Source organism: Pagrus pagrus (genome assembly GCF_965226575.1).
Source record: "Pagrus pagrus genome assembly, chromosome: 18".
NCBI classification, from domain to species: Eukaryota; Metazoa; Chordata; class Actinopteri; order Spariformes; family Sparidae; genus Pagrus; species Pagrus pagrus.
In genome coordinates this window covers 6,615,793-6,628,885 of record NC_140202.1, presented here as the reverse complement: position 1 = coordinate 6,628,885, position 13,093 = coordinate 6,615,793, and the positions used below count along the sequence as shown (strand labels likewise).

At 43.0% G+C, this 13,093-nt stretch overlaps 1 protein-coding gene across 3 annotated transcripts in view; it reads right to left on the bottom strand.

Annotated features, from left to right (window-relative positions):
• Positions 1 to 2,421: 2,421 nt before the first annotated feature.
• Positions 2,422 to 13,093, bottom strand: part of adck1 (aarF domain containing kinase 1) — a 67,851-nt gene continuing 57,179 nt past the window's right edge. For all 3 annotated transcript variants that reach the window (XM_084381342.1, XM_084381343.1, XM_084381341.1), the window contains exons 10-11: positions 8,770 to 8,963; positions 2,422 to 5,627 (exon numbers count right to left, since the gene is read on the bottom strand). In XM_084381342.1, coding sequence (XP_084237468.1) covers positions 5,468 to 5,627; positions 8,770 to 8,963 — 354 coding nt within the window. In that variant the 3' untranslated portion in view covers positions 2,422 to 5,467. The remainder of the gene's footprint in view (positions 5,628 to 8,769; positions 8,964 to 13,093) is intronic.

Here is a 13,093-nt window from a genome sequence, read left to right as displayed (position 1 = left end):
AGCATAGCTCCTCTGCAATTTCATAAAATTCCTATTACAACTGTGACTGCCAGCTACTGTGCTCAGCTCAAAATAATTATGACGACTACGGTGAGGCAAGAGAGGACTGATCCGATTATGCACTCACTATTAAGGAGCAGAGGAGTCGGACCTGGGGCGGACTGTGAAAGACTTCATGGAGTAATTGTAAAAGAGACGAGAGGCCATTTACTGAGCTTAATAATGCATGTTGCACTTGCTGCAATGTCAGTACAAGTTTTTATTTACTATTGGCCATTTTTGTTCTATTGCATATATTTTTTCATTTTTTGTGGTTAGCTTTAAGAAGGCTACACTGACAGAAGTGGTCGTATATTTAAAATAATAGCCCGCTGTCTGCCTAAGCTGCAGAGTGCTCATCAATAGCAGTGGTTTGGTTCGGACATAAGGTTCCAGCTTGATATTATTCCACTAGTGTTGCTTATAATAGTGTTAATTATGTAAATAAAGCTTATATATTCATAGTTTTGTCCATTATTGTGCACACTGGAATTATCCTTTAGGGCTTAATGTGAAGGGGGACACGCTTGTTTGTGTTCGCAAGACCTACTGAGCACCATAAGTGTTTGTCTCAACACATTTTCTGAAGATACTTTGACTTTAACACGTGAGTGTTTGACCTTTCATCCTCCTCCAGACCACTTCCACGGAGGGAGGGATGGAGAGAGGGAGGGATGGAGAGAGGGCTTGTCAAAGTGCTCGCTCTCTCTCTATTTCACCAAGAGAAGGAGAGAAGGACAGAAAGAGAGAGCTGCTCTTATTAGCCATGGCAGCCCTGGGTGGCTCTGTGTGATAAAGATGGATGGTCCTCCTGTGGCTAACACACAGGCACACACACACACACACACACACACACACATACACACACCAAGACTACTGCTACACACTCTTTATCAGACTCACACACACACTGTGCTGAGAATCACTTACTACTCTGAGAAACAGTGTAAGCAGGTTGTGTGTCAGTGATGGTGGAAATATTTTATCACCTACCTTTCTACAGGTGTAGAAATTAGCAGCAGTGTGTATTTTGGGTGTGCAGATAACTCGAGCAGCCCTGGTCAAATCCCACATTCACAGATTTAAAGCATGGCTGTAGAAAATGTGTCCCTGACATGTAGAAGATCTGCCGACGACTCTGAAACTAATTTCAATTCACCTGACAGGGAATTGCAAATACGCACAGACACCATCCTGTTAAAATACCCATTACACTGGCTTGGATGTCCAACTTGTGGTCGAGAAATACTTTCCTCCTTTTGGACAGTTTTGCAATTATGCACTCTGGCTGGATGAACTGCACAGAGAGGCAAATTATCAACAGCCTGACTAGTGAGTGTGTCTGCGAGATTGGCTGCTGCGGGGATTATAGCATGTGAGGCTGGAAATGAAAGGCTGATACTCAGGGTCTGGGCTGGATTTCAGAAGAAAAAACTGAAGTGAAAAAGCCAGTTATTTAATTTCGTCTATGTTTGGACCATCCAGAGGTGGAGGTCAACTGTTGTCAAGTCCTGCCTTGGCCGATCCTGAGGAATCAGAGATTAAAAATCTTGGGATGGCAGTGTCGGTCGGTTGGTCCTGCACTTGAGTGATGAGACACAGACTGATGTGTCTCAACACATATTGGATGGATGGCCATGAAATTTCATACAAGTCATAATTCTGTCCTGTCCCTTTAAAATATATAGAGATCACCAGGATTTCTTGTCACCCTTTTTAAATAACGTGCAGGTGATGGGTGAGTAACAACACAACACACAACTGGCCTCAAATGATTTGTAATAGCTATAAAACTAATGATGGTGTGCATGATAAACATACCTGCTAAACATTAGCATGCTGACATGCTGTGAGCGTTTCAGCAGAACACACAGTGGCACAGAGCAGCTACTGTGGCCGCAGACTCTTCAGCTTGATTTACTCCTCTGTGTTAGGGGGATTATGACAAACCTACACTGGCTACATGTGAAGTCTCCAAGCAGGGGTGCCACCAGGGATTTTGGGCCCCCTGAAAATATAATGGGCCCCACCATCCCACCAGAAATGTGCTTAAGGCCATCTTTTACAGTCTTAATGTCATTTCAATGCTAAAATTTATGAATAGAGAGTTCTATCCACTTCTACTAATATCTTAAAACAAGTGTAACTTAAATATACATTAACCTGAATTAACATAAACATCTATAGAAAGATAAAAGTCATTCAAAGCTTCAACTGTCCTGAATCCAATACCACACTAATACAAACAAATACAAACTTAAAGCGTTTTTTTCATATAATCGTCATTATGTTACAACAAATCATCAATAACCATTAACCACAAAAAATAACAAGCTTCACTTTCAGTAGACACAATAAATGACACTGTACACGTAATTTTCAATTCACTTCCTTTTAATCAAATTATTATTAAATGATTAAACATCCAACCATTTTGTTTCCACCTGCTTATTCCAAGTCATGGTGAGTGGCTGGACCCATGCCACCAAAATAAAATAAAACAACAGAAATATTAACATGTCACCATCTTAACAAAGATTTAAGGTAAATTGTGGTACAGGAAATAAAAATAAAATAAAAACTCAGTACTTTGACACTAATAGCATGGTAGTGTTTGTGTGCACTCATACTGTAGAAGAGAAACGGCCTCTGACATGAGGAAGACGGCTGCGTCGGCCTCTCAGCTGCATATATTCTGAATTGTGCGTTTTGCAGTTGCATTGCATGAGATTACATTAACTGCGTTCAGCCGAGACTGACAAAAGACTGGAAGCAAAAGAACAAATTGGTCAACAAGCTTCAACATGTAACATCTGTTAAACCACAAAGCTGCTCCTCTTCTTTTTGTTTTAAACAACTGTATTTCATTACAGGTTATTCAGACGGTCCACAGTGAAGAAACAGGGTCACATCCTGCCTACTGGGCTCAAACTGACTCTGGTGCTGCACCTGAAGTAGCACCCCTTGTTCCATCTCTATTGCATCATCGCAGACAGGTGGAGAGTCACATAACAATATGTTTATCAAAGGTGCAGCACTGCATTGTGGGATTGTTAAATCGTTGTGTACATGTCGTTGACGGTACATTTTCCGTTCCATTGAGGGCATTAGTAGAGAACTATACAGTGCAGACATGTCTACACTCAGATACAGGTGGTGAATCTACTGCGACAACACTGCTCTGTAAGTGCTCTACACACCCTGCAGGTAGGACTGCAGGGTGTGTAGAGGGGCAGCACACAGTTGCTCATAACATTTTTTGGCTGATACACTCATTTTAAGCAGATTTACCCAAACAAGCACCATTAAAGGGACAGTTCACTCCAAATTCAAAATAGATTTCTACCCTTAAGCCTCGTTTCCACCAAGCAGCCTGGTTTCAGGTCAGTTTGTGACACATTAGAGCGGTAACCACAGTTTACACATGCGTTCAACCAGAAGTACAGGGCTGGAAACAAGGCTTATGTAACTTGTAACTGCTCACAACAAGGTCTGTGTATTATCTTGAGTAACCGGGTCATGACTTCTGTAAAGAGACATTGCTGTTGAGTTTTTCAAATGTATTTTTTTTTTTTACCCTTTGAGCAGCACAAGTCATCTAGTTCCAGTATATTTGAGAGAAGGCAGACATCTCTGCAGCACATGCCAAAACAATCCAGATGGATAAACAGCACTACAGGTCAGAGGAAAAATATGTATTTTTGATTTTTGGGTGAACTGCCCCTTTAAACGTATTGCACCATACATATCTGTCACGTTGCTAAATTCATGTGTGTTCCTCCCCTTAAGAAAGCAACATAAGTGTAACGAAGCAACAGACTCTAACTGCTGGTATAAAGTCAAGTCTTCAATGTTCATGAAGGTTTTTAAGTGCTTTGACGACTGTAAAAAGAAGATTGTTGGTTTGATGAGACCGCTTCAGTTCTGAAAAGGTGCAGACAGACACATAATACTTTTCTCTACTGAGTGGACAAAACAAGTCCTGAGGTATATGATTGAGGAGAAGGAATGAACTCATAGTCCATCGTCATCAAGGCAACACAATCAGCATCACTCTACAGATCAACTCTACAAACATCCTCTCTCGTTTCATCCAGTCCTTCTTCATGAGACACTCTGCAGCCTCCGTCAGCTGGTCCGTAGTGTGTCTGAACTCGTCTCAGTGTTCCATGAGATGGAGGTGAGATGAGGTGCAGCTGCTGAATGCTTGTCATTGCACTGGATTGGATGTCCGTCTTTGTGTGTGACTTACTTACCTGTCTGACTGTTTTACTAACTGATCTGTTATCTGCTTCACGGCCTGACAGCTCTGCATGTTTTATTTCTCTCTGCCGGTTTGTTTCTGTGTCACTGTGTGTTGGAGTGAATAATACGATGCTATACAGGGCGTCCCATACAGCAGTCAAGTATCTGAGGTCTAGTCCTGGTTAAAAGCTTCCACATGATCATTTCATTGAGACCCTGTTATCTCAAGATCATGACAACTAAATCTCATAATATGACTTCATATGTGATAATAGGTATATTTCTAAAGCAATAATAACTGAATTGAAGCTGGTTGTATCTTAAACACGTCGTATCACATCACATCGTTTTGAGACACAGTCTTCTCATGTTTGTTACTAAAAATAATAGTAAAGTAAATAAAACGTCAGCATTTTTTCACATTTCAGTGTGTTTACAGGTCACCAGCATCAACATGGCCGTCAGCTCGGCACAGAGAAAGTATTCAAAAGGTGAAAATCACAATAAATCTGTCCGCACTGAGCTGCAGTTATGTGAAAGGAGAGGACGGCAGCGCTGTGAGCAGGCTAATAACAGAACCAGCTGTAACAGGTGTCAGTGACGGGTTTAGGGAAACGTTCAACGGGACGACATCACTTGCAACACTTTTACGTGTGTAGTCTATAATTTTTGTCCTAATTACATACTGTCACAGTCTTGTACTTGATAAGTTGATATATCTAGGGAGGGGGAGGGACGTTGCCTCTCCACAGTGCAGGTTGCCAGATTCAATCAGTGAGCACAGGTTCTAGTTTTGGTCTCTGTGCAGGTATAATGGTCCCTGCATGGTGTTAACACTGTATATGAGATAACAGCTCGAGTTTATGAGAAAAAATTCACCTGATAATATTTAATAAATTAATTTAAATTAATTTAAATTGACTTAGTGAAAACAAATAGTTGAAGCCGTGATCTTGAGCTAACAGGTCTATAAAATGATCATCTGCCCCTGATGCCCACAGACATCAGCATCTTGTGTCCCTGTATGTGTGCCTGGAGTTACAAATTGTGTCATGAAGATAAGTTGAACTGATTTATGTGTTTGTGTGTGAGTATGTGTCACAGATGTGGTGTATTATAAACCCGTTGAGAGCTGACAGTTGAGGCCTGTAGTTCGTGTTTCAGTGTGGTGTCCAGATGTGTCTCAGTGCAGCACAGACAGCAGAGCAGTGAGCCAGTGCACCATCGTGGAGCCCTTCACCCACAGGAACAGTTCATACATGCTGAGTTTCCACAAGTTGAGAGACTCTGACAGCGTGATCTGCAGACGCCTCCTCCTGGACCGAGTCTTACTCCTCTTGTGCCTGTCAGCCGGAACAGCAGAAGAAGAAGAAGGAGAAAGTCAAGGGTCAGCTTAGCTAATGATCCGTATCAAAACACACACCATATAATTACATTTCTTTAAGAGCAGAGAAGATTGGACAACACTGCTGAAATGTGGAATAATCACACATGTAATGCAGAAAGAAAACATATAAAGCGATTAAGAACCCCAACAGGCTGCGATACCTGTTACAGCCTAGAATACAGACGTGTTGGTTAGACTGAAATATCTCCGCATGTACAAGATTGATTAACTTGTGACTAATAACTGTGTTGATCCTCAGCCATCAGGTCAAAATGTTTCGTTTTCAGATACTTTGGTTTTTGTCCAAGTCGTGAAAAATTAATGCCATCCCCACGAGGCTCCGCTTTACTTTTAGCAAACACCAGCATTTTTACCATGCTCAACATCAGCATGTTAACATTGTCATAGAGAGCATGTCAGCATGCTGATGTCAGCATTTTATTTCAAAGCTGCACTGTGCCTGGTGCAGCCACAGCAGGTGCTCACACAGAGACGCCTGTAGTGACTCACGAGTCTCGTCATCATCGAGTAACCATGTATGAATGTGCACACAGATGTTGACACATGGATTCACAGATGTGTCACGACATTACCTCTTTAGCATTTAAGTTCAGGTCAGTATGACGTAATGATACCTTTAATAATGCCTGCAAGACATTCAGGTAGTTCATTTAATTTGGTATTATGCACCTGCTGTCCACCATTAATGTTAGAGGTTACACCTGTGCTTTTCCTGCTATGACAAGTTAAAGATTTCAGAGCATTGATCAGTTTCTCTTCACAGGCTGCAGGTGTGCTGATCAATGAGACAGGCTGTGTTAGTGTTTGGTTCGATTAACACAAAGAACCACTGCACAAAACCTTCAGACCAGTTTGATATTCATTTTGTGCCAAATGTATACCTACAGCCAACCTCATTTATAAGATACTGTATTGTATTAACATCAGATTCCCCTTATTCCCCAAGCTCTTGCTTCCTTTAAAGGGTCGCTTCAACCAATCTCACCAAAATCATGTTTTAAAATCAATTATTTCAACAATGTCCCGTCCAGAAAATAATCATCCGTCACTGAATTGGCCGATTCCCAGAAATATCAGCATCAGTCGTTCACAGGGGGAATATGATTTCATTATTTGCACGTAAGAACAGTGAAGACAATTTCAACTGAACATTCCCAATCCCCCTGTCAGCAACACAGACAAGAGATATGGAAAATTAAATCTCAACTCAAAGATATCATACGTCAATGGACCCAATATCTTATGCAAAGAATGAGAATTATAACTAAACAGCTCATTTCCTCACTTATCCAGTAAAAAGAAACAAAGAAACTCCATTATTACAGTAATCCATGACGCTCTGGACACACAGTGTCACCTGTAAACAGTGGACATTTAACACTCCTGATGACTACTGACCTGTTTACCATTCATTCAAACAGTCCAGATGAACTAACACATGAACTCTCCCTGTGACAGCAGGTTGCAGCCTTCCTGTCGCTAACTTCACTGACGGGCACAGAAGTTTAGACTGGACAGGAAATCCTGTCGTGAAACCAGAATATATCTGTGCTCGTTTTTATGAGATAAACCCTTTTTGTTCTCATCTGATAACTCCTCAGTACAACCCACACAAAATACTGTTAAAGTCTAATGGAAATAAAATAAAATAAAACCAAGAGGTCCACTTATAAACTTTAAACTGCATCTCATGGTCTTCATCAGCACAATACAACAGGTATACCTACAAAGGGTATATATCCTGGAGATGTCACACATATAGACCATTACTCACATTTACATCTGTGAGAGTTTTCATTTGACCTCATCTGCACGTCTCTCTTCAAGATACATCTACAGTGCAAAGACTCCTTTATCTTACATTTAAAGCTACATAATGTAACTTTTTTCCTCAAAATAACAGCTTCAGTACCATGTTGCTGGTACAGTGTCTTGTTATAGGGTGAGTGGTGTCTGTCTCAGCCACTCCACCCCTCTACCACTTGTCTCTGCACTGTAGTCTCAGTAGGATCACAGCGTTGCATACATGTTTACTTCAAGAAACAAATTCTCAACACATTACATTATTATGACGTAGTGAGTTCTGTTTGTAGTTAGCACCTCTGACTCTGTTACAGACCTGGGATTTGTATTTACGACAGTGGTGTTGCACTGTGGAGGGCGCCAAATCACACAGAGTGCCACTTTCTACATAACGTTGCTTTAAATATCAGGAACATACTGTCAGGAAAAAGGTGCTACGTGCCAGAGACCGGAGCTGCTGACAGCACATGAACACGTTGTGAGCTGTGAAGCAGAGCTGCTGCGAGTACACAGAGCTGCAGCTGAGGTGTGGGGATGAGGTGGCATCGCAGGATCCCCTGGCACCTGTATTACATTACTACCCAGTCACTACAGTTGGTTAATATTTTATAAGATGTGCTTATTCAGACAAGCTCTACCACTGACAGCAGTGTGGCACCAGGCGAGGCAGAGACCCTGTGAGTCCTGTCCTTCAGCCATCAGCTGGGAGCTGAAGTGACAGCACACATCTCTCCTCTCCAAACCTATAGTGGCAAAATACCATTTCTATTCCAAAGACACTTACCTGTCAGCTTAGTTTCTCTTTAGTTCTGACACACTCTGCACTTTTCTTTTTAATTTGGTGATGTTTTGGCTCTTAGAGAGTGACTGAGCATGTTGAAGTAGTGAGTGACAGCCAATCAAACTTCTTCTGACGTGAAAATAAACAATGTTTCAACCCACAATTCTTCTGGTTAAATACCGTCTAAAATGTTAAACACATACATTCTAGGTAGACTTTAATTAAGTATCGTGATGTGAAACTTTTTTTTTTGTCACTCAAGACCTCCTGACTGTTTGTTCCCACCCAGGTGTTGGAGGATGATTGTCTGTATCTCAGAATATGTTGATCTTGAAAAAGGCCAGAGGGGCGAAACATCATCAGATTAAATAGAAAAATGTATATGAACATGGTTTCCCGGCCATGCTCAGTGCAAAGAAATGAAAGAAAACAAACCAACAAGCTTAAGAATAAACCCCAGCTGTGACAGGAAGACGAGTGCTCGCTCTCTGACCTGGCCATGGCGCGTATGCAGCAGCGGGACATGTTGATGAAGGACGAGGACGAGGCTCTGGTCTGTAAGGTGGTTTCGATGCCCCTCAGCAGGTCATTGGTCTTCAGCAGCAGCAGCATCTGTCGGGGCACTCGGTTCAGCAGATCGCTGATCTGAGGCAGATACAGACTTGCATTGGTCCGTATCTCAACATCCTGCCGACACAAACGGACAGAAAACATCTCTTTAATGGTGAAATTATGTACAAGCCTACGGCCCTGTACACCCACAGTGATGTTTTACATGAGTATCACTGACGACGTCTTTCCTGGGTGGATGATGAGTTGATAAGCCTTTGCTTACATCAGCAAATTCTCAGCATAGATTTTGAAAAAGCAAAGGGAAACTAAACAATATGGTAGAGTTACTATTACTATTACTGGTGCAGGTTAAAAAGTACACTTCTTACAACTGCAGTTTTCTACACCTGGACAGTAGAAGATGCTATAATCAGCTATCACAACGTGGTAAACAAAGCATTTGACACATTAAATATAAAGAAAAAGATAACACGTACACCAGGTGCACAACATCTTGACATCTTCACTGATTTTGCGGAGCTAGAATTGATTTCTGGCAGCACGACAAGACACAAAGCAGGTTTAGCAGCGGACCTTAAGAAAGTCTGTTTAAATGAGCAGTAATGAGTGTGTGTGGTGAAGTGTCAGTAACATTCACACTGCAGGTGGAGACGCTCACGCTGCGTTGCCTCTGCAGATGGATTGCAGGCAGTGTAACTTCCTTCCCTCCTCATTGGCCATTAACACAAATTTGCAATATCAAACTGCACTTATAATGGGACAGCTCAAATCAAGCAATCTGATTGGCTGTTAGCCGTGGTATAATGATTAATGATGGCACCTAAGTCCTTTGCAGAATACAATAGCTCACTCCAGGCTGTGATAATATTATAATAAAGATTAAACTAATTTGCAAATGAATAATATAATGAAGGTGTGAAAATGTCAGCAGAGGAGCGAGGAGGAGGAGGAGGAGGAGGAGGAGGAGGAGGGCGGACCTCAGAGGGTCAGTGCTGAGCACCAGCCATCTTAGCTTCTATGATTAAATATAACAAATACAGCTGATGAATTGATTGAGGACTCAGGTTATGAGCTTGTTTTGACTGTGGAGATAAAGCTGGACCGACAGGCTCGCCTAGATGAAGGTACCAGAGCAGCAGCGGGCTCAGTTAACCATCTTAACCAGCATGTTGCATCACTGTGTGCAGGCAGCCAGAGGACAGATGTCTCTGTAACAACAAGGCTTTATCACCATGTTAATACAAATGGTTTGAAGCATGGTTTGACATACCTGGTGACCTTTTTACAGCTACAGAGATTCTATCACAGCCGAGGGGCTTTGAGCCATTGCTTAATCATATGCAACCTTAACAGGGAGCATCAGAGGCATCTCAGTGGGACTCCTGACTGCGTCCGGACCAACACAAGGAGGCAGTACTCCCCTCCACACCCTGCAGACAGCAGTAATGTGTTGATAGGCTACAATCCAACAGGAGATTTAAGGCGCAGAAAAGAAATAATTCTCACTCACACATGGCTGTACGTATTTTGCATACATTTTTAGCCCAGTATTTACACATTATTAATAAAATCCAATCATTTAATTGGAAGTGTGTTCTCCAGAACAACACTTTGTGTCCAAACTTCTTCATGTGTATGAATTTCTCCATCCTGTGTGCGCGTGTGTGAGTGTGTGTGTGTGTGTGTGTGACAGCAGTATTGTCAGAGCTGTCAGTCCAGATAAACAGCGAGTTGACAGACACAGAGAGAGACAGACAGCTAGTCAACACCCTAACACAGATAAACTCTGTCTCTGCTCTCTGTCTGTCTGTCTCCGTCTCAAGCCCACAGGAAGTGATGTGAACAAACACCGATGCGGCAAACAAACAGCATCTGATTCAACTACATTATCCACGCCTCACACACACACAGACACACACAGACACACACAGACAAAGCGGCTGCATTGTGGTTTTGATGGAGGAAAAAAAGACAAAGGACACACAACACACAAACTTATTAACATGAGAGTACTAATGAGTCAGCGGTTATAGATTTTAAAAGCTGGTACCGACAGTTTTGGATCAGAGCTTCATTTAGTTGCTGTGTTGACTTTGTGGCATCAAGTCGACCCCAAAAAACACACCTCCTGTTGAGGATTCTTTCACCTGCAGTTTGGTTATCATAACAGCAGGGGGGCCGAGGGTGGAGGAAGCTTGTTGCCGATCAAAACCAACGTGCGCCGGATGACATGGCAACAACCAGGTGCGCTAGTTCGTACAAAACAACGGCATAAGTAGGCCGACACTAAACAAGAGAGGTCGCATCACAATCAGTGTGTTTACCAGAGGAACACCAGAGAGCGTCTCTCTCTGCAGAGCACGTGTGACTGACAGGCGACAGGAAGAGCAGGTGCAGATTGTCAACTAGTAAATGGATCGAGGACGGTGGCGTTCTCACGCAGGTTAGGGTTCCTGAGGGTCCAAACACAAGAACATTTCACTAAAACTGCTTTCCACCAAAATTAGGGTCAACCAGCTAAAAAACCTATTGACCCCATTCCCACTTCCCACTGGCCTCCCATGGAAACAGCTGTAACAGTAAAACGGCGGATAAATTCTTTTGAGCGTCACAACCCCCGAGACATGACTTCTTTCACTGTCATAATTCGAGCCATTCGGTCCGATAACATTTGGAAAGTCTAGAAGACTCAAAACACCACTGAGCAGCTTTCATAGGAAGGAACGGGGCTCCGCCTCCAACACTGTGTCCAGTAATAAAACATCCTTAATAGACCGCATCCCAAATTCCTTCCTTATTTACGCTCCACCACCGGATGTTGATGAAGCGCCATCACTTCACGCGGTGGAGTTTAGATCAAAGCCGAGCCGAGGTGATAAAAACCTGGTCTACTGCAGAGTCAACTGACCCGGGTGTAAATGCAGAGTTTACACATTCACATTGAACATAAAAGCCTGATCTTGGAGGGTTTAAGTGGGATTTTCTGAGATGTTCTGACCCTCAGGACCACCATAGTTGTGGCATAAATCTGTCCTCCATCATATCCTTGAAAAATTGCAACCTCTTCCTCGCCCTTCACCTCAGTTACTTCCCACCTCTCCATGTCTTCTTTGTTTACTTGAAAAAAAATCTAAGTTACCAGGGTAAAGACATGAACCCACAACATACAGCCCCATCACAACCCCCCTGCCTCCCCCAGTCCAAATAACAGGGGGCTGGGTGTTCTGAAGTGTGCTGCTGAGTCCTGCTTGGGGAATAACAATTAGTAGCAATTATAGGAGGTTGGTTAGCGGGCCTCACAGCTGTCAGCAGGACACAGAGACGGCGACAGTGCTCTCATTTGCATTTGAAAGCTTCAATAAGGACATATTGTATTGTGAGTGGTGCGATAATAAGCCGCGCAAAAAGGCAAAGGGAATGCAGTTGGGGGGAGGTGGAGTATGTGCCGGTGATTTTTCTTTTCTCCGCAGTGTATCTGAGAGTCGACAAGATGATTTCATGCAGCGGGCATCGGAAAATGGTGGGCAGCGAGCGAGCGAGAGAGAGAGAGAGAGAGAGAGAGAGAGAGAGAGAGAGAGAGAGAGAGTGTCAGGATCTACAGGATGATCTGCTATAACCATTTGTTCTCTGCTGAGTAGGAAAATACAACTGTACTCAGTGCAGCTAATGAATTGGACTAAACAAAGGCACATGTTGACGACTGGACGGTCACATTTGAGGTTTCGCTTTACTTAGAAATGCTGTGCATGAAGCAAATGTTTCCTCTGGTCAGGGGCAGAGGGTGGAGGAGTGGAGGATCAGCCCCAGCTCTCTCAGATGACAACATTATCTCACAAGGCCACTGACGGTCAGTATGCTGGAGGTAAACAGCGTCTGAAACCCCGTCTCCACAGAGGTGTTGGCTCTGTGGTGCTGCGTCACAAACAGACAATCAATCCCACTCTACACAGTGATTGGGCAGGTGTGTGGAGGTGTGGCAGTGGGAGGGGTCTGAACTCCTCTCCGTCTGGTTGGACTTTTTGAATTCTTTACACACGGCTGCCATCATCGTTCAAGAACACAACCAGGTGCAACACCGTGAATGCCTTTAAGTGAAGACTGTCTGAAATTGTGCACAATTATCCTCATCTGTTGTGTTGAGACTTTAAGGACATGTGAAACACACAGCGTCCAGGATGCAGCCAGGTAGAGGCTGTGGTGACAGGCAGCTAGTATAACCACTGTTGTCTTTACACAACAAGGGT